Consider the following 26,400-nt stretch of genomic DNA (forward strand, 5'->3'; position numbering starts at 1 on the left):
GAGAACATGGGAATCGGCAGCTGCCCTTACTAAGGTTAACATGGCAGCCACCTCAGTGGCCAGGTCCATGTTCCTATGGGTGGGGCAGTTGGAAAAGCATTTATCCAACAAGACCCCTAGATCTGAGATCCTAGCTTCCCTCCCTCTGATGAAATCAGCCACTGCGTTCCTTTCAGATACATCGGCCGAATCAGTAAGATTCGCAGCCAGAAACAGCTCCCTTTCCAACGCAGCTAGGTGAGCGGTTTGGCTGAAGTCTTGGTCTGGGGATAACGCTTCAAAGGCAAAGCTTTGCTCCATCCCCTTTTCAGGCTCAAGGGTGTTCGGGCCAGCTCTAGATAGCATCCTAGAGCAGGTGTCTGACAAAAACAAGGGGTTTCCAGAAGAAAAACCCAAGCGTCCCCAGTCCTTTCGTAGAGCGTCCTTTTTCAGGAGCCAGACCGATTTTAGGAGCCAGGGTAGATCCAACAGGGGCTCCTTTAGAAACACTCAGAGCCAGGGGGGGAGAAGCAAGGCCCCTCTTTTCGCGTCATCCTCCAGGTCTAGAAGGCAGTGACACCATAGGTGTCGGGGGAAGACTGCGACGATTCGCAGCAAGGTGACGCCAGGTAACCCAGAACTGGTGGGTCCTCAGAACCATCACAGAAGGGTACAGCATAGAATGTTATTCCCCTCCCCCCGACAGATACATCGCCCCCTCCGTAGTCCCGGAAGACTCTACCATGTGGGCAGACCTACAGGACCTGCTCCGGTCAGAGGTCATAGTGCCAGTTCCGCAGCAGGAGAGGGGAAAAGGTCATTACTCTTCCCTATTCTCCATTACAAAACCATCTGGCGAGGCCAGAACAATTATAAACTTAAAACCCCTAAATGCCTGTGTGGTATACAAAAGGTTTCAAATGGAATCCATACGCTCAGCAATTCAACTTATAGACAGGGATGCTGTCATGTGTACTCTGGACCTGAAGAGTGCATACTATCAGGTCCCCATCCATCCCGCATCTCAAAGCCTATTAAGATTCGCAATCAGTCTACCATCCCGGACCTGCCACTTCCAGTTCCTTCCAGTGCCTTCCATTCGGGTTGGCTTCGGCCCCTCGAATATTTACAAAGCTGGTAGCGGAGGTGGTAGCCTACCTGAGAAAGCAGGGAGTCATTATAATACCGTATCTAGACGACTTTCTCCTAGTCGCAGGATCAGAAGAAAGGCTCATCGAGGACAGAAGCCGAACGATCAGAACACTGGAGTATCTCGGCTGGCTGATCAACGACCAGAAGTCAGACCTAAAACCAGAAAGCAGGAATATCTTCCTGGGAGTCCTTCTGGATTCAAGAGACAGAATATCCCGGCTACCGAGATAAAAAGCAGCAGACAATTCAAGACAGAGTCAAGGGACTACTGAGACACCGCTCCTCCATAAGAGGTGCAATGGAAGTTCTGGGTCTGATGACGGCTTGCATTCCATGCGTCAGATGGGCCCAGTCCCATTCGAGGCCCCTGCAAAAGGAAATCCTCGCAGGATGGAACAGGCGTCAGGATTCTCTCGACGGGCCCATATCCTTACCAGACACGGTAAGAAGATCCCTGCGGTGGTGGATACAGCCCCAGAACTTACAGGTGGGCGTGCTATGGACAACCTCGCCGTACGTGGTAATCACCACAGACGCCAGTACGTGGGGATGGGGAGCCCACGTAGAAGGGAGAATTTTTCAAGGAAGATGGCCGGTCAGCATCAGAAGCAGATCCTCCAACTTCAGGGAGCTCTATGCGGTCTGGGAAGCCCTGCGTCAGAACCGGTCGGTAGTGAGAAATCGACATGTCCGGATATTGTCCGACAACACAACGGCAGTCTCATTCCTGAAACACCAGGGAGGTCCGAGACATCAACCACTCCAGGCACTCGCAGGTCGAATATTCGCCTGGGCAGAAGAGGTGGTCCTCTCCATAACGGCAATCCACCTAGAGGGTTCTCAGAACGTAGTAGCAGACTATCTAAGCAGACAGCGGGTCAGCCTGACAGAGTGGGAACTAAACGAAGAAATCTTCCATCAGCTTTGTCAGCGTTGGGGGACCCCCAGTATAGACCTGCTTGCAAACCGGAAGAACTCAAAGGTCGCCAGATTCTACTCCTTGAACCCAGCAGATCACCCGGACGGAGTAGATGCCCTGAGCCAGGCCTGGACGGAACCCCTCTTGTATGCATTCCCGCCACTGGCGCTGATACCGGCGGTACTCAGGAAGATCTGCGAGGACCGCGCGTCGGTGATATTAATAGTGCCATACTGGCCAAAGAGAAGCTGGTTTCCGCTGCTAGGAGCCATGGCAGTAGGAAACCCAGTCGAGCTACCCCTGAAGGGAGATGTTATCCACCAGGGGCCGATTCGCCATCCAGACCCAGCAAGGCTACGCCTCTCGGCATGGATCCTGAAAGGGACATCCTGAGAGCAAAGGGCTTATCTGAGCAGGTCATATCCACTCTACTGGCCAGCAGGAAACCGGTAACATCCGCAATCTACAGAAAAATATGGAAGAGATTCTTCCTGGAAGGTGGCAGGTCTGACCTCTCGGCAGGTACACTGGACCTCCCTAGTGTCCTAGACTTTCTGCAGTCGGGATATAATAAGGGGCTTAAACCCAGCACGTTAAAGGTCCAGATCTCGGCTTTGAGCGCCTTCTTCGACTACCCTTTAGCCTCCCATCCTTGGGTGGTAAGATTCATAAAGGCCACGCAGCGTCTTCGCCCTACAGTTAGGCAGCTCACCCCGCCCTGGGACCTCTCGAGAGAGAGTCGAAATGGACATTCTATCACTAGGCATGTAGGGGTCCCTACATAAAGATCTGAGTACCAGATCTTTATTTAGGGACCCCTACATGCCTAGTGATAGAATGTCCATTTCGACTCTCTCTCGAAAGACTGCTTTCCTCGTAGCCATCACCACGGCCAAAAGAATAGGGGAGATCCAGGCCCAGTCCACCAAGGATCCATATCTCCAGATCAGAGACGATCATATAACCTTAAGATTAGATCCGGCTTTTATCCCCAAGGTAGCCTCTTACCAGAATATAAATCAGGAGATAGTGCTACCATCCTTCTGCAGCAATCCCCGCAATGAGAAAGAACAGCGTCTCCACTCCCTAGACGTAAGACAGGCAGTTATAAGCTATCTAGAGGCCACCAATGACTGGCGTATTGACTCAAACCTGTTCATCCTCTTCGGGGGTAAAAATAGGGGGAGAAAAGCCTCTAAGGCGTCCATCGCAAGATGGATCACATCAGTAATTTCTACCAGTCGGAAGGTGCCAACCCACCAGATACCTTAAGGGCCCACTCTACTAGGGCAGTTTCAGCCTCCTGGGCCGAGCGCGCAGGCGCCTCAGTCGAGCAAATTTGTAGAGCGGCAACCTGGGCCAGCCTGAATACATTTTGCAAGCACTACAAACTTGACGTGCTATCAGGCCAACATACCGCATTTGGGAGAAAAGTTCTCCAGGCGGTGATCCCACCCTGAGGAGGTGCTTTGGTACTCTCCATGGTGCTGTCAGGTGGACGTCCTGGAAATTGGGAATTAGACCTACCGGTAATGATGTTTCCAGGAGTCCATCCTGACAGCACGGGTAGTTCCCTCCCTGTTATGTTATGTTTTGTTAAGTTATGTCATATGATGTAATATGATGATACCATTAGAAGAGTTATAGCATTATCCACGCTGTGGTTCTTGTTAAGTCACTGAGGGAAAGGGGGTGGGATGGGGCCTTTTAACCTCTCGTGTGCTTTCCTGTCCCTGTAAGGAGGAGGAGGACGTCCTCCATGGTGCTGTCAGGATGGACTCCTGGAAACATCATTACCGGTAGGTCTAATACCCATTTTTGTTGCACAACCTGAGACTTCTGCACCTCTCGACAGGTATTTTGGCCCATTCCTCAAGAGCAAACTGCTCCAGTTGTCTCGGGTTTGAAGGTTGCCTTTTCCAGACGGCATGTTTCAGCTCTTTCTAAAGATGCTCAATAGAATTTAGGTCAGGGCTCATAGAAGGCCACTTCCGAATTGTCCAGTGGTGTGTTTAGCTGTGTTTTGGGTCATTATACTGTTGCAAGGCCCATGACCTGCGACTGAGACCAAGCTTTCTGACACTGAGCAGCACATTTCTTTCTAGAATCCCTTGATGGTCTTGAGATTTCATTGTACCCTGCACAGATTCTAGACACCCTGTGCCAGATGCAGCAAAGCAGCCGCAGAACATAACAGAGCCTTCTCCGTGTTTCACAGTAGGACCAGTGTTCTTTTCTTAATATGCTTCATTTTTCCGTCTCTCATCTATCCATAGGACATTCTCCCAGAAGCATTGTGGCTTGTCAACATGTAGTTTGGCAAATTCCAGTCTGGCTGTGTTATGATTTTTTTTTTTTTTTTCAACAATGGTGTCCTCCTCGGTTGTCTCCCATGAAGTTCACTTTGGCTCATACAACGACTGATGGTGCGATCTGACACGGATGATCCTTGAGCTTGAAGTTCACCTTTAATTTGTTTAGAAGTTTTTCTGGGCTCTATTGTTACCATTCGTATTATCCGTCTCTTTGATTTGTCAGTAATTTTCCTCATGTGGCCACATCCAGGGAGGTTGGCTACAGTCCCATGGAGCTTAAATTTCTGAGTAATATGTGCAACTGTAGTCACAGGAACATAAAGCTGCTTGGAGATGGTCTTATAATATACTGTCCTCATACACGTTAGCAGGGTGTGCAATGAGACAGGTAGCTAAACCCCCTGGTCTTCTTTAAGAAAAAGAGGCTGTAAAATTGTAACCTTCTTTTATTGATTGCAGATATGACAGGAAAGGGAGAAACTATAGGATGCCATAACAGGAGCATTTCAGAATATGTAACTGCACAGAGCATAAAATACAGATAGTCTGCAATACACAGTAACATGAGGTAATACATAGGTACCATAAGGTAATACATAGCTGATGATTACCTATTAAATACGGCATACGTTATAAACACAGGATTATAACACCTAGATAGTGCTTACCAACTATGCTTAGAGCAGGCTGTTTAAGAAGCATGAAGAACACGAATGGTGTAGTTTCTCCTTAGACACATGGAGGAATAATGGCTGCTGTTCCCCTCACAGTGTCATAAACAAGACTATGATGTAACAGGAACAATCCCACAATACATTGCAAATTAAACTAGAATCTATGCATTAAACGGCCAGCAGGTGGTGCTGTTACCTTACAGTATGAAATATATGAAGGATTAATACACACAAAAATACAATGTCTCCAATAATCGAAGACATAAAAAATGACTAGACCTTCTAGACAGCAATTATATGGCTGGACAGAACATAAAACTTTTAGGCTGTGTTCACACGTGGTGCTTTTTTTTGCGGTTTTGCTGCGATTATAAACGCACGATTTTGCAGCGAAACCCCCCAAAAAGCATCCCATGCAATCCTATGGCATTCCGCACATGCTGTGCTAATGCTGCAGATTTTTCCGCGGCGGAATTGCATCGCGGAAAAATACGCAGCATGCTCATTCTTTGTGCGGAATTGCGGGAAAATCCGCACACATAGGAATGCATTGTTCTGCTTACTTTCCGTATGTGGCTGTGCCCACCATGCGAAAAGTGATCAGAACATTTGCGGATGGTACCCACGGTCTGGAGGAGAGGAGATTCTCCTGCAGGCCCTGGGTACCATATCCCTGTAAAAAATAAAATTAAAAAAATCGTCATATTCTCACCTTCCGATGTCCCTCGCAGCGTCACCAGGCCTCAGCGATGCTCCCGGCAGGTCCCGTTCCCAGTGATGCATTGTGACAATGACCTTTGATGATCTTGCGGTCTCGTGAGACCGCGACGTCATCAAAGGTCATTATCGCAATGCATCACTGGGAACGGGACCTGCGGGGAGGATCGGGAACGCAGTGCGGGACGTCGAAAGGTGAGAAAAACACGATTTTATTTTTTTTAATTATTTTTAACATTAGATCTTTTTACTACTGATGCTGCATAGGCAGCCTCAATGGTAAAAAGTTGGTCACACTCGTCAAACACTGTTTGACGAGTGTGACCAACCTGTCAATCAGTTTTTCAAGTGATGCTACAGATCGCTTGGAAAACGCTAGCATTCTGCAAGCTAATTACGCTTGCTAATCGCTAGTGTTTCCACGGGGAATAGGCGGGAATTAAAATGCAGTTTTCTTGCATATTTCCCGCGGAATGGAATTCCTGCGGAAATTTCCGCGGCAATTCTGCAACGTGTGCACATAGCCTTACCACTAACATGTTTGTCTATAATTTTCTTTCTAATCTCCTCAGACAACTCTTTCCTTTGCTTCCTCTGGTCCATGTTGAGTGTGATACACACCATGTCACCAAACAGCACAGTGAGTATGTGTAGCTCTATACAGGCCCACTCACTGATTCCAAGATTGCAGACACCTGTGATGCTATTTAGTGAACATCTTGATTTAACATGTCCCTTTTGTCATTATTTGAAGGGGTTCCATCATTTCTGTCCAGGCCTATTTCATGAGTTTTATTTTTTAAATAATTCTGTGGAAGCATGGTTGAAAAGCAATGTCTGACTTTCATTTGTTCATTTTCATAGATTTTTTATTTATTATTGCTTTAGTCAGATTCAAGTTATTTCTGTGATCATTGTGTTTTTTTCGGTCATTAAACGAGGGGTACCAACAATTTTGACCACGTGTGTATCTGACAATAACCATTTATGAAGATGAGAATAACCCTTTAAGGGCAAGTTGAGGCAAACATTATTTTGATCATCATCTGTGACCAGGAATTCTGGTCCAGTATTAGTTCAGTACAATTTTATTAGCTTGTATTATTGTTTTATTTTTGTTTTTTTTTACTAGACTTTTGGTATCGGACCAAGTGAAGACTTTGTTATCTCAACAACAAATAGAAAACAGGTGACAGACCATAATTTTAGTAAGTATTGATTTGCACTTTGTAACATTGAAATGTGAGGATAGGAAACAAATTTCATGCAGAGGCTGGATGCAAACATCACTAGAAGGACCCCATTGACTATGGAAACCCTCTGGTTTCTGTTAGTGTTGGTTGCTAGAATGGAACTGAGAAATGTAATGCAAAACTGTAGATGTAAACAAAGCTCAAAAGGGAACTCATTGCATCACTATCAGGTTTCCCTCAATCAAAACATCCAAGTATTTAGTGCAAAAATCATTTTTTATATTTTGATTGCCCCTCATAGCTTTTGTTTCAGTCATAAGGGGGGTAGCTCTAGCTTTTCAGTCACGGTCAATCAAATGCATTTTGAAATTCTCCTCTCCCATCGTATTAGTATTTTTTTCCCATCACTTGTCCCTATGTCCCAGCTTTCATATCTGCTCTGGAGCCGCTAGCCATCAGCACGGTTAGCGGGAAGAGAGGCACTCATAGCGTGTGTGCTCACAAACTGTCATGTGGTCACTGAGTGCGCATGCCCGGAGACCTGAGTGTCATTGTGCAAGCACGGAATCTACTGGCAGATTGCGGTTACGAAGGGAGCAGTAACTGGAATGATTGCTTATTTGATGGGCGCTGAGAATTTCTAAACACTTACAATTGACCTTGACTGAAAAGCAAGAGCTGGCCCACCTCTGACTGAAACACAAGGTATGTGGGGCAATCCTCAATGTATAAAAAGTGAATTTTGTGCTAAATACGAAGACGTTTTGCTTGAGCCAACATGTTAATAATGCAATGTGCATCACTAACATGACATTTGGGGCAGTTTAATAGCAATAAAGGATGTGACAGGTTCCCTTTAATATGCATAAATGATTTAATGGGGCTGACCACCACTGAGACTAACCTTTCTCAACCACTTCACTCTTCACTCTTACTTAGTTTGGGCAAAAATTGACACCCGAAAGAAGTCAGAAAGCAGCAACACCAACTCTCACTTCTTTTGGGTATCAGTTTCGTCCAAAGGGAGTGGCAATGAAAAGGTCGCTGATTGGGTGCAGCCCAAGGAGACCAGTAGCTGACATCTCTGGAATGGCACCGGCACTGAAGGTGAGTAAAAGTTGTTATTATTTTACATGGGGGTATATAGTGATTTGAGAAGCTGTTTGTTAAGGTAGTTGTTCACCTATCCACCACAAAAGACAAAGATAGGAAAAACACTTAAATAGAACCTGTAAGCAGGATTTTGCAAAGCAAAGTACAGACATGATCATATTGATGCTGTAGTACTGCTTAAAATGATACCTGTGGTGAATAAATCCTTTTGGTGGTTTTTGTTTAACCCCTTCACCTCCCCAAACCTGTTTTGACTTTCATGACCAGGCCAAATTTTTCAATCCTGACCAGTGTCATTTTATGTGGTAATAACTCGAACAATTCAACCGATCCCGCTGATTCTGAGATTGTTTTTTCGTGACCCATTGTTCTTCATGTTGGTGGTAAATTTTTTTTCAAAATGTCTTTCATTTATTTGTGAAAAAAGCACAGATATTTGGCAATTTTCAAACTTTTGATTTTTATGCTCTTACCTCTTTAATGTCCAATGAAGGACGTAGATCGTCATAGCCGGGTGTCAGTTCCCATACCAGGACAGGCTATATCCATCATGCATTTAAACTGTCACTTTGTGTAAACGCAGTGACAGTTCAGTGCCAACAGCTGTCACTGACAGCTGAGAGGCACAAGAAAAGGTGCGAGCACCATGCCATCCATCCCCGCATCCAGATCGCTGTGATAGGTCAGTCTATCTGTAAAATATGGGGCTACAACAATATTTTTGTTGTAAAAATAGTTTTGTTTTTTTTTTTACACTGCCCAATGGTATAAAATTCTGTGGCATGCCTGTGGTGTCAATATGATCACTGCACCCCTTGATTAATTCATCAAGAGAATTTTTGTGTAAAATGTGGTCATAGCACCCTCAAACCATAATAGTAACATCTGCACTATAATATGGCGCCTCTTCCATTTTGAGCTTTGCACTGTGCTTCAAAAGTAGTTCCTGATTACATGCAAGGTATTGGCGCACTCAGGAGAAATCGCACAGCAAGCTGAGTTGTCCATTTTTTCCTATTAGCCCTTATAAAAATAAAAAAGTGGGGCTAAAACAACATTTTACTGGAAGAAAAGTAATGATTCTTTCTTCACCACCCAATAGTCTACATTTCTGTGACATATCTGTGGTGTCAGTATGATCACTGAACCCTTAGATGAATTCACTGAGAGGTGTAGTTTGTAAAATGACATCACCTATGGGGTGTTTCTGCTGTTCTGGCATCTCAGGGGCTCCGTTAGGCTGCTTTTACACTTGCCGTGGTTTTGCGGCCCCAATAGATTTCTATGGTGCCGCAAAAACGGCCTGCAAAAATACATTGGAGCGCCGTGTCCCGTTTGGCCGTGAGGGCCGTATATACGGCCGTGAAAAATATTTTTCACGGTCACGGCCTCCATTTAAATCAATGGTACCTTAAAAACAACGGTAGCTTGTTTTTGCAGTACACAGTATTTGCGGATTTCCGTTTTTTTTTATTCCCCTGCAATCTGATCCGAGAAGGTTTTTTGCCGTCCGTTTTTGCGGGAGACCGCAAAAATCACGACAATACCGGCCCGCAAAAAACTTGACATGTGTAAAAATAGCCTTAATGTGACATGGCACCCTCAAACCATTCCAGCAAAATCTGAACTCCAATATAGCGCTTCTTCCTTTCTGAGGTTTGCACTGTGCCTTAAAAGTAGTTTTCACCTACACATTGGGTATTGGCACACTCAGGAGAAATTGCCCAACAAATTTTTGGGGCCATTTTCTCCTCTTATCCTTGAGAAAATAAAATGTTTTGGGGGCTAAAAGAAAAATTTTGCAGGAAAAATGTGAACTTTTTTTTTTTTTTTAATTTTCTTAGTTGTATGTTATAAACTTCTATAAAGCACCTAATGTTTCAAGATGCTCTCCACAGATCTAGATAAGTTCCTTGCGGGGTATAGTTTCCAAAATGGTTTCACTTGTGGAGTTTCCACTGTTTTGGCACATCAGATGATCTCCAAAAGAGACATGGTGTCCGCTCTCATTTCCAGCCAATTTTTGTTTAAATAGTTAAACTTTGCTCCTTCCCTTCGGGGTCGTGCCGTGCGCCCAAACACTTGGGGTGTCGGCATACTCAGGAAAAACTGCATAACAATTTTTAAGGTCCATCTTCTCCTACCTTGATTAAAATAAAAAATTGAGGTTCAAAGATGATTTTGTGGTAAAAAAAAGTAGATTTTTAACCCCTTTCCAACATTGGGTGTAATAGTACGCCGATGTCGGACTCCCCGTTTGCTGTGCCCTTTTGGGCACATGACAGTTGATCTAAACAGCTGACGTGCCCGCAACAGCCGCAGGTGGAATCGCTATCCACCCGTGGCTGTTAACTAGTTAAATTGCCGCTGCCAATTTCTGGCAATGGCATTTAACCTGACATTACTGGAAGTGCGTTGCTAATCCCACCCATCGGTGACCCCGTCACATGATCGCGGGTCACCGATGAGTCGGCATGACAACCAAAGGTCAGAAGCAGACCTCTATTGTGTTCATTGCCAGATTCCTATGAGCATCGCCCCGTGGACAGCGCTCATAGCAAGTGAGGATTTCTGCTGCACACTGGCGATCTGATCGCCTGTGTGTAGCAGAGGCGACCGAAGTAATGCACTACTAGTGTTCCATGGAGACTATTGACGCATTCAGGGGAATTAGTAGTTATATTCTGCGCTGCCGCAAGGAAGGATTTCAAGAGATAGATGTCAAAGATTCACAGTGGTTTATTCAACGCGTTTCGGGGGTCTCATGCCCCCTTCGTCAGGAATTTTGCTAAATGGCGCACCGAGGAAAAAAATTAAAGTCAGAATTACATTTTTCCAGGACGTCCACCTGACAGCACCATGGAGGACGTCTTCCTCCTCCTTACAGGGACAGGAAAGCACACGAGAGGTTAAAAGGCTATGTCCCACCCCCTTTCCCTCAGTGTTTTTCCTGTCCCTGCACGGAGGGACACGCGAGAGCTTACCGGAGGGGCTCAGGGGATCGTGCGGCCAGTCCAATCCTTCCCCTGTCAAGAGGTCCCGGGGCCGAAACTCCCCGGTGGGGAGTCCCTCGGCTCCAAAGGCCAGGAGCAGGACGACGCTCCTGGAGGGAGCCGTTCCTCCCGGTGGGGGGCTCTCGGCTCCAGGACGGGTCGGCTCCCCGCAGGCGGCTGGCCGAGCGGGCACCGACAGAAGTGGGCGCAATCGGGGCTGCCAGGCCAGGCGGGCCGGGCACCGCGGCGGGCCGAGTAACCGGAGGACGGCGCCGACGGCTGGCGAGGTCAGCACTGGAGGCCTCCAGCGGAACGCCATAGCAGGCGGGGAGGCGGCTCCCTGCAGGCGGCGGGACCGGGGAACCGAGCGCGGTCGCGCGCAGAAGCCCGGCAGGAAGTGGAGGCGCGGCTTACCAGCGTCACATCCGGTGACGTCAGACGCCGGTTTCAAATCCAGGGCGCGCGCACCCCTGGACCACAGCGCTCTCCAGAGTCGCCACAGGTCATTCTAGGCTGTGTGACTGCATTGGTCGCCTGGAGCAGGATGGAAGGCAACGCTGCAGCTGGTGGAGGGGTAAGTGCGCATAGCGCAGATCACCCTCCCCACCCATCCCCACAGCCCAGATCTGAATAGGTGCCCCTTATGTTATTAGGAAAAGGGAATCCCGGCAGAGTCCCCCTCGGGGAAGGACCCGGCAAAAGCCACCTCCAAATCGGTCAGTTGTCCGGTGTGCAGAGCAAAGCTGCCAGACACCTATAGCAAGACCCTATGCGGTCCCTGTACCTCCAGGGTCATAGGCGAGGAACAGCCATCTCTCCTTTTCGAAATGAGGTCGCTGATAAGGGAAGAGATTGAGGCCTCTACAGCCCGGCGTCAGTCCCCCAGCCCTGGGCCAAGTCGCAAGCGTCCAAGGTGGGAACCAGACCCAGTATCAGAAGCGAGCCCTAGCGAGGAATCCGATTTCCGGGACTCAGACCAGGAGGAAGAAGGCGAGATCCTGGGGGATAGACAGGATCAGAGCAGGAAGTACCTATTCAGACTGGAGGATACGGACGAGCTGGTACACACGGTCAGAAATACAATGCAGATGGAAGAAGTCCCTAAGCCACAGTCCAGACAGGACTTAATGTTTGGAGGACTGGTGTCCCGCAAACAGGTGATGTTCCCTGTAAGCGAACACATCAAAGCAATGATCCTGGAGGAGTGGAAGGAAGCAGAGCGTCGGTTGACACTCTCCCGAGACTTTAAAAATAAACTGCCCTTCGATCCCGAGGAAACTCGGGCGTGGGAAGAAGTCCCTAAAATCGACGTCCCAGTCGCCAAGGTTACTAAGAAGACGGCTATCCCATCCGAGGACTCATCAGGTCTTCGAGACCCGATGGATAGAAAGGCGGACGTCTTGTTAAAAAGAGCATGGGAGACGTCGGCGGCCCTGATTAGAGCCAACATAGCAGCCACCTCGGTGGCCAGGTCTATGTTCCTGTGGTTGGGGCAGTTGGAGGAACACCTAACCAACAAGACCCCGAGGTCAGAGATACTAGCATCTCTTCCTCTCTTGAAATCAGCCACGGCGTTCCTGTCGGATACGTCGGCGGAATCAGTAAGGTTTGCGGCCAGAAACAGCTCCCTCTCTAATGCGGCCCGGAGAGCAGTCTGGCTTAGATCCTGGTCGGGGGATAACCCTTCTAAAGCAAAGCTATGTGCCATCCCTTTCTCGGGCCTGAGGGTGTTTGGTCCAGCCCTTGATAATATCCTTGAGCTGGTGTCCGATAAGAATAAGGTATTCCCGGAAGGAAAACCCAGGCGGCCCCAGTCCTTTCGGAGAGGCTCCTTCTTCAGAGGACAGTCGGAGTTTAGGGGTCGGGCAAGGTCTAATAGAAGCTCCTACAAAGGCTCCTTCAGCCAAAGTGGGAGGAACAGAGGTCCCCCATTTGCATCAACATCTAGATCGAGGAGACAATGACGCCATAGGCATTGGGGGGAGACTTCGCCACTTTGCAGCAAACTGGTCACGAGTCACCAACAATCAGTGGGTCCTCAGAACCATCAGGGAAGGCTACAGGATAGAGCTCTATTCTCCTCCCCCCGACAGATATATTGCCCCCACCGTCTTCCGGGAGGACTCCGCAATGTGGTCGGATCTTCAGGACATGTTAGACTCAGGGGTCATAATACCAGTTTCACCGTCAGAAAGAGGGAGAGGGCACTACTCTTCCCTGTTTGCAATCACAAAGAAATCCGGCGAGGCCCGCACCATCATAAACCTGAAGCCACTAAATACTTGGGTCAGATACAGGAGGTTCCGGATGGAATCAATCCGATCCGCAATTCCCCTAATAGACAGGGACGCAGTTATGTGCACCCTAGACCTAAAAAAGGCATACTATCAGGTTCCTATCCATCCCTCATCCCAAAGCCTACTAAGGTTCGCGATCAGCTCACCAGCCCGGACCTGCCATTTCCAGTTCCAGGGTCTTCCATTCGGGTTGGCCTCAGCTCCCAGGATCTTTACGAAACTGGTGGTAGAGGTGGTGGCCTACCTGAGAGATCAGGGTATTGTGATTGTTCCGTACCTGGACGACTTCTTACTGGTGGCAAGATCCAAAGAAGCGCTCATCCGAGACAGGATCCGAACAACTACCGTAATGGAGTTCCTGGGCTGGGTGATCAACTGGGAGAAGTCGGACCTCACACCAGACACCAGAAAGGTATTCCTGGGAGTCCTCCTAGACTCAGCCGACAAAATATCCTGGCTACCCGAGCAGAAGCAGAAGTCCATTCAGGCCAGAACCAGAGGCCTGTTGAAGCGTCAATGCTCCATAAGGGAAGCAATGGAGGTCCTGGGCCTCATGACGGCCTGCATCCAGTGCGTCCGATGGGCCCAATTCCACTCGCGATTGTTAAAAAGAGAAATCCTCGCGAGGTGGGACAGGAGTCAGGCGTCGCTAGACAAACCCCTAAGGCTCTCAGGACGAGTAAAGGAGTCCCTTCGCTGGTGGTTACAGTCCAGGAACCTTCAGGTGGGCGTGCATTGGACAACCTCTCCATACGTGGTAGTCACCACAGACACAAGTGCGTGGGGATGGGGAGCCCACATAGAAGGGAAGATCTTCCAGGGGAAGTGGCCAGCAAGCATCAAGGCCAGATCCTCCAATTTCAAGGAACTCTTCGCGGTCTGGGAAGCTTTGCGGAGAAACCGGTCGGTACTAAAGAGTCGTCATGTCCGCATTTTATCCGACAATACAACGACAGTGGCATTCCTGAAACACCAGGGAGGAACCAGACATCAACCACTACAGGCACTGGCGGAAAAGATATTCACGTGGGCAGAACGAACAGTCCGATCCGTGACCGCGGTACATCTAGAGGGTTCCCAAAACGAAGTGGCAGACTACCTGAGCAGACAACAGATCCACCCGACAGAGTGGGAATTGAACGTAGAAATCTTCGACCAGCTTTGTCAGCGCTGGGGGACCCCCAGTATAGATCTCTTCGCAAGCCGGAAGAACTCGAAGGTTCCCAGATTCTACTCCCTAAATCCGATGGACCATCCAGAAGGCGTAGACGCCCTGAGTCAGACTTGGGGAGAATCCCTCTCTTATGCGTTCCCACCACTGGCCCTCATACCGGCAGTGCTCAGGAAGATACGCGAGGACCACGCAAGAGTGATATTGATAGTGCCATACTGGCCGAGGAGAAGCTGGTTTCCCCTTCTAGGAGCCATGGCAGTAGAAGATCCAGTCGAACTGCCCCTGTGGGAGAACATCATCCACCAGGGCCCGATCAACCACCCGGACCCAGCAAGACTCCATCTATCGGCTTGGATCCTGAGAGGGACATCCTGAAGGCAAAAGGATTGTCGGAGCAGGTCATATCCACCCTACAGGCCAGCAGGAAGCCGGTGACGTCGGCAATTTATCGGAAGATATGGAAAAGATTCTGTCTGGAGGGTGGCAGGTCCGAGCTCGTGGCAGGCACCCCTGATCTCCCTAACATACTAGGGTTCCTGCAGGCAGGTTTTAATAAAGGCCTCAAGCCCAGCACTCTAAAAGTCCAGGTTTCAGCCTTGAGCGCCTTCTTCGATTACCAGTTAGCTGCACATCCCTGGGTGATAAGGTTTATAAAAGCCACACAGCGCCTGCGCCCCACGATTAGGCAGCTCACCCCGCCATGGGACCTGGGCCTGGTACTTCGGTTCCTCTGCTCGGACACTTTCGCCCTTAGTGAGAAGATAGCCATCCCTGCTCTCACTCGTAAAACGGCCTTTCTAGTAGCCATTACCACGGCCAAAAGAATAGGGGAGATCCAGGCCCTATCCACTAAGGATCCATACCTCCAGATAAGAGAGGACCGTATAATCCTAAGGTTAGACCCGGCATTTACCCCGAAGGTAGCCTCTACAAGAAATCTGAACCAGGAGGTAGTGTTACCCTCTTTCTGCGATAATCCCTGAAATGAGAAGGAGCGGCGGCTCCACTCGCTAGACGTGAGGCGCGCAGTTATAGAATACCTAGAGGCCACCAATAGTTGGTGTGTCGACCCGAACCTGTTCATCCTCTTTGGAGGTAGGAATAAAGGGAAGAAGGCCTCTAAGGCGTCCATCGCGCGTTGGATTACCTCAGTAATCTCGGATGCCTACCAGGCTGAAGGCGCCAGCCCGCCAGATTCCTTAAAAGCCCACTCTACGAGGGCGGTATCGGCCTCATGGGCCGAGCGGGCGGGGGCTTCAGTTGATCAGATCTGTCGAGCGGCAACCTGGGCTAGTCTTAATACATTCGGCAAACACTACAAACTAGATGTGTTAGCTGGTCAACAAACCGCATTTGGGAGAAAAGTTCTCCAGGCAGTAATCCCACCCTGAGGAGGTGCTGTCAGGTGGACGTCCTGGAAAATAGGTATTAGACCTACCGGTAATGATGTTTCCAGGAGTCCATCCTGACAGCACGGGTAGTTCCCTCCCGGTTGTGTTATACTGCAATGTATTATGTCATGTCATATGCTGTAATATGATCGTTTCATTAAACCGTTTCTAGTATCATACACCTTGTGGTACTTGTCAAATCACTGAGGGAAAGGGGGTGGGACATGGCCTTTTAACCTCTCGTGTGCTTTCCTGTCCCTGTAAGGAGGAGGAGGACGTCCTCCATGGTGCTGTCAGGATGGACTCCTGGAAACATCATTACCGGTAGGTCTAATACCTATTTTTTTGGGTCGCCAAGTGTGATGAAATAGCAAAAAAAGGTGTAATCCCACACTTGTTTTTTGTTTGACTTTTTTGCTAGTTTCACTAAATGCTAAAGCTGACCTGCCATTATGATTCTCCATGTCATTATGAGTTCATAGACACCAAACATGTGTAGGTTCTTTATTTATCTAAGTGGTGAAAAACAATTCCAAAGTTTGTTAACCTCTTTACCCCCAAGGGTGGTTTGCACGTTCCTAACCGGGCCAATTTTTACAATTCTGACCACTGTCCCTTTATGAGGTAATAACTCTGAAACTCTTCCCATGGATCCCGATAATTCTGACATTTTCTCGTGATATATTGTACTTCATGTTTGTGGTAAAATTTAATTGATATAACTTGCGTTTATTTGTGAAAAAACGGAAATTTGGCGAAAATTTTGAAAATTTCGCAATTTTCCAACTTTTAATTTTTATGCCCTTAAATCACAGAGATATGGTACATAAAAAAATTAATAAATAATATTTCACATATGTTCAATATACATCAGCACAATTGGAACCAAAATTTTTTTTTGTTAGGAAGCTATAAGGCTGAGTGCAGACGGACTTTTTTGCCCTGCTGATTTATCCGCGGAGAATTGAAGAAATCCGCATGTCAAATGACCTGCATTTTTCCTGCGGATTTCTTCCATTTTTCCTGCGGTTTTCTTGCGGTTTTTGTGCGGTTTTCCCCTGCGGATTTCCCCCTGCGGATTTGGAGACAGGGGAGATGGAAAACCGCACAAAAGAAGTAACATGCTGTGGATTTTGTACCGCAGGAAAACCGCGCAGAAAAATCTGCAGCATCTGCACAGCGGGTTTTTTTTTTTCATTGATTTCTATGCTACTGTACATCACAATGCGGATATGCAGCGTTCCTGCGCGGAAAAATCCGCTGCGGATCCGCTGCATATCCGCATCGTGTGCACACAGCCTTAGGTTTAAAAGTTGACCAGCGATTTCTCATTTTGCAACACCATTTTATTTTTACAGACCACATCACATTTGAAGTCACTTTGAGGAGTCTATATGATAGAAAACACCCAAAAGTGACACCATTCAAAACACTGCACCCCTCAAGGTGCTCAAAACCACATTCAAGAAGTTTATTAACCCTTCAGGTGCTTCACAGGAATTTTTTGAATGTTTTTAAAAAAAATGAACATTTTAACTTTTTTTCACAAAAAAATTACTTCAGGTCCAATTTTTTTTTATTTTACCAAGGGTAACAGGAGAAATTGCACTGCAGAAGTTATTGTGCAATTTGTCTTGAGTACGCTGATACCTGATATGTTGGGGGGAACCACTGTTTCGGCGCATGGCAGAGCTCAGAAGGAAAGGAGCGCCGTTTGACTTTTTCAATGCAAAATTGGCTGGAATTTAGATCGGATGCCATGTCACGTTTGGAGAGTCCCTGATGTGCTTAAACAGTGGAAACCCCCGACAAGTGACCCCATTTTGGAAACTAGAACCCCCAAGGAACTTATCTAGATGTGTGGTGAGAACTTTGAATCCACAAGGGCTTCACCGAACTTTACAACTTACAGCCGTACAATTAAAAAATCATATTTTTTCCACAAAAATGATCTTTTCATCCCCAATTTTTATTTTCCTAAGGGTAACAGGACCCTAAAAGCTGTTGTGCAATTTGGCCTGAGTACGCTTGTACCCCATATGTGGGTGTAAACGACTATTTGGGCGCATGGCAGAGCTCGGAAGGGAAGCAGCGTCACTTGACTTTTTTGGCTAGAATTGAGATCGGACGCCATGTCGCGTTTGGAAAGCCCCTGATGTGCCAAAACAATGGAAATCCCCCACAAATGACACCATTTTGGAAACTAGACCCCCCCCCCCCCCAAGGAACTTATCTAGATGTGTGGTGAGAACTTTGAACCCCCAAGGGCTTCACAGAAGTTTATAACTTACAGCCGTACAATTAAAAATTCTTATTTTTTCCACAAATATGATCTTTTCACCCTCAATTTTTATTTTTCCAAGGGTAACAGGACCCCAAAAGTTGTCCAATTTTTCCTGAGTACGCTGATACAGTAGTTTTCTCCCACATATGGGGTATGGGCACACGTTGGGGCTCGGAAGGGAAGTTAGAATCATAGAATCGTAGAGTTGGAAGGGACCTCCTGGGCCATCTGGTCCAACCCCCTGCTCAAAGCAGGATTCGCTAAATCATCCCAGTCAGATGTCTGTCCAGCCTCTGTTTGAAGACTTCCATTGAAGGAGAACTGACCACTTCTTGTGGCAGCCTGTTCCACTCATTGATCACTCTAACTGTCAAAAAGTTTTTTCTAATATCTAATGTGTCTCCTCCCATTCAGTTTCATCCCATTGCTTCTAGTCTTTCCTTGTGCAAATGAGAATAAAGTTGATCCTTCTACTTTGTGACAGCCCTTTAGATATTTGTAGACAGCTATTAAGTCTCCTCTCAGTCTTCTCTTTTGCAAACTAAACATTCCCAAATCCTGCAACCTTTCCTCATAAGACAGGGTTTGCAGACCAGTCACCATTCTGGTCGCTCTTTTCTGAACTTGCTCCAGTTTGTTGATGTCTTTTTTGAAATGTGGTGCCCAAAACTGGACACAATATTCCAGTTGTGACGTTTTGGAATGCAGACTTTGATGGAATGGTCTGTGGGTGTCATGTCGCGTTTGGAGAGCCTCTGGTGTGCCTAAACTGTTGAAACTCCCCACAAGTGACCCCATTTTGGAAACTAGACCCCCTAAGGAACTTATCTAGATGTGTGGTGAGCACTTTGAGCACCCCAGTGCTTCACAGAAGTTTATAACGCCTGGGTGTGAAAATAAAAAAAATCATATTTTTTTCCACAAAAATGATATTTCCAGGTCACCACCTGACAGCACGCTGGAGGACGTCCTTCTTATCCACAGTGGGACAGGAAACCACGAGAGTTTAAAAAGACCCTCCCCTCACCACCCTTCAGTGTTTTTTCCTGTCCCACTGCGGATAGGAACGACGAGAGGATCCGACCGTTACGAGCAGATGGTGAGGATCGGGGGCCCAGCCTTTCCCTTCCCACCTCAAGAATTCTGCAAGCTGACACCCACCTGAGGGTCCCTCAGCATACCCAGTGTAGTTTCTAGCTGACGCCTCAGTGGAGGCCGTCAGATTCACGGCCAGGAGAGCCATCTGGCTAAAAAGCTGGTCAGGGGATATACAATCAAAGAATAAGCTCTGCTCAATCCCTTTCTCGGGAGGCAAGGTCTTCGGGCCTGTTCTTGACGATATTTTAGAGAAAGCCTCTGATGAGAGGAAAGGGTTCCCGGAAGAGAAACGCAAAAAATATTAGCCCTTTTGTAGACCCCGTTTTAACCAAAGAATGGACTACAGAGGGAAGGGGAAAACAGGAAGATGGAGCTACCCCAAAGGTGGAGAGAGCAGGGGCAGAAATAGAGACACCATCTTCTCCGGGTCCGGGTCAAACTCCCGAAGAAAATGACGCCACCAGAGTAGGGGGGCGATTGCTTGGGTTCCTAGGGGAGTGGCAGCAAATTTCCAGCAGCCCCTGGGTGCTACAGGTAATCTCTCAGGGGTACAGGATAGAGTTCGACTTCCTCCCTCCAAGCCGATTTCTGGTAACCAGCTCCCACCTCCATTCTGCCTCCCCTATGTGGTCGGACATTCAGGTCCTCCTGGCAATGGCCGCGGTCATCCCAGTACCCGCTCGAGAAGAAGGCAGAGGGCACTACTCAAGCCTCTTCTCGATAAAGAAGCCGTCAGGAGAATCCAGAACTATAATAAATCTCAAAACCCTAAACAGGTGGCTAAGATACAAAAGGTTCAAGATGGAATCGATAAGATCCACGATTCCCCTCCAAGGGAGGGGGGTGGTAATGTGTACTCTAGATTTAAAGAGTGCGTATTACCATGTTCCCATCTATCCAGACCATCAGATGTATCTCAGGTTTGCAGTCAGGAAAGAGGGCAAGATTTATCATGATCAGTTTCGCTTCCTCCCCTTTGGTCTAGCGTCAGCCCCGAGAGTCTTTACGAAACTGATGGTAGAGGTAGTGGCCTACCTAAGAATCAGAAATATCACGGTGGTCCCTTATCTAGACGACGTCCTAATCATAGCAGATTCAGTGGCCCAGCTCAGACTCGACTGTCAGTCTTTGATCTCCATTCTGCAGAGGTTGTGTTGGATTATAAACTGGCCAAAATCAGATCTAATACCCAAGCCAAGGATAAAATTCCTGGGAGTAATGCTAGACTCAGAAGAAAGCATGTCCTACCTTCCAGAAGAAAAACAGACCAGCACGAAGGAAAGGATTCGCCAGTTCGCAAAACAATGGGTTTCTATCAGGGAGGCCATGAGAATTCTAGGCCTGATGACGTCCTGCATTCCCTGTGTCAGATGGAGCCAATTCCACTCTCAAGATCTACAACAGGCAGTTCTATCTTCCTGGGACAGAAGACAAAGCTCGTTAGACAAAAAGATTTGATTGTCTCACTGAGTCAGGAAATCCCTGGGGTGGTGGACCATTCCAAGAAATCTACGTGCCGGTGTCTCATGGATCCAGTCCCTGGAGGTCATAGTCACCACATACGCAAGCCAACAAGGTTGGGGCAGACACGTCCAAGGAAGATACTACCAGGGACGATGGGGTCGGGAGGACAGGGAGCTTCATGCGGTATGGAAGGTACTATTGTCCGCCCAGTCCCTGGTGAGAAACAAGCACGTCAAGGTACTGTCAGACAATACCACGACAGTTGCTTTCCCTCGTCACCAAGGCGGTCCAAGACACCCAGGACTACAACACCTAGCCGAACAGATGTTCAGGTGGGCAGAGAAGAACACTCTCTGGATCTCAGCAGTGCACCTAGAAGGCGACAGAAACCAGGTCGCGGACTTCCTCAGCAGAAGAGTAGTCGCAACGGAATGGGAGCTGAACGACGAGGTATTCAACGACCTATGCAGCCAGTGGGGAACACCGGAGATAACCTGTTCACAGTCAAGCAGAACACAAAGGTCAGGACCTTCTACTCTCTGAACCCTCTGGGGAGCTCCGCAGGAATCGACGCCCTACCGCAATCATGGAGCGAAGGCCTGTTATACGCCTTCCCGCCTCTCGCTCTCATACCGCGGACTCTCAGGAAAATTAACGAAGACAAAGCCAAAGTCATACTAATAGTGCCCTTCTGGCCGAAGAGGAGTTGGTTCCCCTTGCTCAGGAAGATGGCAGAGGAAGAACCCATTCTACCAGAAAGAAGGGACCTCCTCCACCAGGGTCCGGTTTGGCACCAGAAGCACTCCAGTTGTCAGCCTGGATCCTGAGCAGCAGGTCTTAAAATCGAGGGGCCTATCAGATGACGTCATCTCTACCCTTCAGGCGAGTAGGAAACCTGTAACCATTGCGATATATAACAAGATCTGGAAGAGATTCTGCAGCTTCTGTGGAGAGGCGACAGTTGAGACTGACCACCCCAACATCCCAAAGATTCTGGACTTCTTGCAGGCAGGGTTCAAAAAGGGCCTTAGACCGAGTACGCTAAGAATACAGATCGCAGCCCTTAGCGTGTTCTACGACTGCGCCCTGTCTGCACACCCTTGGATAGCCCGATTCTCCAGGGCTGTTCAGAGGCTAAAACCCTTAATAAGGAAGTCTGTCCTCCCCTGGGACCTTAACCTAGTCCTCAATGCACTATGTAAATGCCCATTCCAGCTAGTGGCAGTCATAGGGATTGGTAATCTCTCGATCAGAACGGAATTTCTTCTAGCGATCACGTCAGCGAAGAGGCTAGGAGAACTCCACGCCCTGTCTATCCAGGATCCTTATCTACAGGTGTTTGACGATAGATTAATCTTAAGACTTGACCCGGCTTTTCTTCCAAAGGTTATCTCAGATTCAAATATGAATCAAGAGGTGGTACTCCCTTCATTCTGTCAGTTACCTAAGAATAAAAAGGAAAGCACCTACCATAACCTAGACGTCAGGGAGTCAGTACTCTGGTACCTGGACTCAACCAGGCCTTGGAGACAAGATAATAATCTCTTCGTCCAATACAGAGGTCCGAATAAAGGTAGAAAAGCGTCTAAATCCACAATTAGTCTAGTCTATAGGACACGGGCAGAATCCCCCAGGGAACCTTAAAGCCCACTCAACTAGGGCCATGGCTACGTCATGGGCAGAGAGGGGGGGAGCTTCGGCAGAACAGATCTGCAGGGCCGCGTCCTGGTCCAGTCTTAGTACCTTCTCTAAGCACTATAAATTAGATGTGGTATCCACACAATTGGCATTTGGCAGAAAAGTGCTCCATGCAGTAGTCCCGCCCTAGGACCAGTCTCCTTTGGTACTACTCCAGCGTGCTGTCAGGTGGTGACCTGGAAGACGGTAATTAGACCTACCGGTAATTGTGTTTCCAGGAATCCATCCTGACAGCACTGTTAGTTCCCTCCTTATGATATTCATCCATACTATTGTGATGTAACATGTGTATGAGGAAATTTTGTTAAATAAAAATCTTTTTTGCATCCATCCAGACGTGTTACTTTGAGAAATCACAAGGGTGGTGAGGGGAGGGTCCTTTTAAACTCTCGTGGTTTCCTGTCCCACTGTGGATAAGAAGGACGTCCTACAGCGTGCTGTCAGGATGGATTCCTGGAAACACAATTACCGGTAGGTCTAATTACCGTTTTTGACCCCAATTTTTTTTTTTTCCTAAGGGTAACAGTAGCAATTGGACCCCAAAAGTTGTTTTGCAATTTGTCCTGAGTAGGCTGATACCCCATATGTGGGGGTAAAACACTGTTTGGGCGCATGACAGAGCTTGGAAGGGAAGGAGCACCATTTGACTCTTACAACGCAGAATTGGCTGGAATTGAGATCAGCCGCCATGTTGCGTTTGGAGAGCACCTGATGTGCCCAAACAGTGGAAACCCCCCAATTATAACTTCTAACCCTTGCCCTAACCCTAGCCCTAATGGGAAAATGGAAATAAGTACATTTTTTTAATTTTATTATTTTTCCCTAACTAAGTGGGTGATAAAGGGGGGTTTGATTTACTATTTATGGCGGGTTTTTATGTTTGGCAGCTGTCATACGCTAAAAGATGCTTTTTATTGTAAAAATAGTTTTTACATCACCACATTTTGAGAGCTATAATTTTTCCATATTTTGACCCACCGAGTCATGTGAGGTCTTATTTTTTGCGGGACGAGTTGACGTTTTTATTGGTACCGTTTTCGGGCATGTGACATTTTTTGATCGCTTTTTCTTCTGATTTTTGGGACGCATAATGAACAAAAAAACAGCAATTCATGAATTTCTTTTGGGGGGTGCGTTTACACCGTTCCGCGTGCGGTAAAATTGATAAAGCGGTTTTATTCTTCGGGTCAGTACGATTACAGCGATACCTCATTTATGTCGTTTTTATATGTTTTGGTGCTTTTATGCAATGAAAACAATATTATATAAAAATTATTTTTGCATCGCTTTATTCTGCGAGCTATAACTTTTTTTATTTTTTCGTTGATGACGCTGTATGGCGGCTTGTTTTTTGCGGGACAAGATGACTTTTTCAGCAGTATGGTTATTTATATCCGTCTTTTTGATCTTGCGTTATTGCACTTTTTGCGCTTTTTGTTCGGCGGTATGATAATAAAGCATTGTTTTTTGCTTTGCTTTTTATTTTTATTTTTTAAGGGGTTCGCTAAAGGGGTTACCTAATGGGACAGTTTTATAAGGCGGGTCGTTACGGATGCGACGATACTAAATATGTGTACTTTTTATTTTTACACGTTTTTCTCCTTCGTCTCATTGGGGGACACAGGTACTGTGGGTGTATGTTACTGCCACCTGGAGGCTGACACTAAGTGAACAAAAAAAGGTTAGCTCCTCCGCCGTTGCATACACCCTCGCCCTGATTGCGGGCGGAAACCAGTTTTTCGCTTAGTGTCCTTTGGAGGCACACACGTCTGGATGTCTCCAGACTATTTCTTTTTTTAAACTAGGAAGATGAGACAGGGGCGACGGATCCTATTGAAAGGGTCCGATCTCTCCAAACCATCAACGGGCGAGCATGCGTTGAGTATCGTCTCCGCGTATCCTTTCCCGTACCGTGAGACATATCTGGGACTTTTCCCCCAGACTTCTATTTTTATTTTTTTATGAAGATAAGACAGGGGCAACGCATCCTAATGTAAGGATCTGATTTCCCCAAACCATCAATGGGCGAGCACGTGCGAGTATCCCTCCACGTATCCTCTCCCGCGACGTGGGACATAATGCCGGACTTAGCCCTGTCCACCCCTAGGTATTGAAACCATGGGCTTGCACACCAACTGCTCCACCAACGCTAGACGGCGGTGCTGCATGGCGGCGGACGGTTCCTGTCCTCACCCCTGCAGGGGGGACGGAGCTAGGGTGCCTGCACCATCCAGAAAATTACCCCATCCCCTCTACCTGGTGCGCTGAATCTGTAGCGGAGGTTATCACAGGTATGGAGGACTGGGGAGGGCCCTGTGGCAGCGTTCCGGGAGCTCCATTGAGAAGGCTCGAGGCGGCAGCATTTTCCTTCCTCCCTCCTACCCCCCCCAGGTGGAGGCCACCAGCGCGGATGTCGGTCCATGGAGCGGCTCAGAGAAGGGCCGGCGGTATCGCTGTGGTTGTAGGGCCGCCAGCGGGCACGCAGGGGTAGAAATGTAGGCCGCGGCTCCAGCCGTGACTAGGCCGCGGGTGGAAGTCCCGCCCCCGGCGTGATGTCATTTCCCGTGCCGCCCCCCCGTGGAGGGCGGATGCGAACAAATTGAGCCCCCCGTCTCATTACAGGGTAGGCCACGACCGGGAGAGGACGTATCGGCCTACTCAGGGGAGAAAGGAGCGCAGAGGCAGCGGCAGGAGCACGTGGGGACACAGGATCAGAGTAAGTGCGACCCCGACCCTGGAGCCGTGCTACGTGCGATAAAAGGGGGTTTGTTTCCTCCTCAACCCTCTTATAGAAAACAGAGGGGGTTATTGAGCCTGGCAGCAATATGACCGGAAAAGGGAAATCGCACACGTTCCTTTATGCCCCATGCATTTCCTGTGGGGCTAGTTTTCCACGAGCGCAGAGTAAAAAATTATGTGAAGACTGTGACTCCGAACGCGCCCAGGAGCCCTCCCCTGCGTCGGAGCCCAGGGGTCCAGATCCCCCGGTATGGGTTTTATCGCTTTCATGGTCTATGGCATCGCTAACGAAGGCGATCGAGACCCTTCAAGCCCCAGATAGGAGCAGAGGTGGCGGCTCGCCGATCTGGGAGGTATCATCCACCTCACTAGAGCCTCCGGCCTGCAGGGGCCGCACTCTCTTTAGGCAGGCGCATAGGAAAAGAACCCACACTGCGTCGCCAGGCCCGTCCGGTGCTTCGGCATCCGTGAGTATGGCATCTCGTTCACCATCACCATTATCCGGGAGCGAGCAGAGTTCAGATTATGACGCAGATGAGGCCCTGGATACTCCAGGGTGTCGGGAAATGGTTGACAGTCTCATCGAAGCTGTCAATCAGACTTTGGGTATCGAGGATGACGTCTCCCTAGCCTCAGGTCATAAGGTGTCCTTTAAGAGGGCCAAGCGACCGCATAGGGTGTTTAACACTCACCCAGAGTTCGAGGAGATAGTACAGCATCACAGGGAACGACCGGACAGGCGTTTCTCGGGCCAGAAGACGCTGGAAGCAAGATATCCGTTTGCACCGGAGTTCTGTAAGAAATGGGCGAAATCTCCAGTCGTGGATCCCCCAGTGTCACGCTTGGCCTCGAAAACTTTGTTATTGGTACCTAGTGTCTCTTCCATTAAAGACCCCACGGATCGGCTCATAGAAAGTTTGGCCCGCTCAGTATATGAAGCATCAGGATCGGCACGCTCTCCCTCATTCGCAGCGACTTGGGTAGCCAAGGCCATGATGTCATGGTCTGAGTCATTAAATAAGCTCCTGCAGGATAGGGACCTGCTGGCGGAGGTGTCAAAGATAGCAAGTCAGATCGCAATGGCGGGTGACTACTTAATCAATGCCTCCTTAGATGCGGCTAATTGCACGGCACTAGCGGCGGCAAATGCAATCGCCATTAGGAGGGCCCTATGGTTAAGGATGTGGCTGGCCGATTTCA

General features: G+C 48.2%; 1 protein-coding gene across 3 annotated transcripts in view; it reads left to right on the forward strand.

Moving 5' to 3' along the window:
* The window catches only part of SMCHD1 (structural maintenance of chromosomes flexible hinge domain containing 1), a 636,391-nt gene that overhangs the window by 6,521 nt on the left and 603,470 nt on the right, over positions 1 to 26,400 (forward strand). For 2 of the 3 annotated variants that reach the window (XM_073550884.1, XM_073550885.1), the window contains exon 2: positions 6,889 to 6,964. The exons of the other annotated variant lie outside the window; for it this stretch is intronic. In XM_073550884.1, coding sequence (XP_073406985.1) covers positions 6,889 to 6,964 — 76 coding nt within the window. The remainder of the gene's footprint in view (positions 1 to 6,888; positions 6,965 to 26,400) is intronic. 3 annotated transcript variants of the gene reach the window in all.

The sequence above is a fragment of the Dendrobates tinctorius genome, unplaced genomic scaffold (assembly GCF_039654945.1).
Source record: "Dendrobates tinctorius isolate UK_male_01 unplaced genomic scaffold, ASM3965494v1 ptg000171l, whole genome shotgun sequence".
Taxonomy (NCBI): domain Eukaryota; kingdom Metazoa; phylum Chordata; class Amphibia; order Anura; family Dendrobatidae; genus Dendrobates; species Dendrobates tinctorius.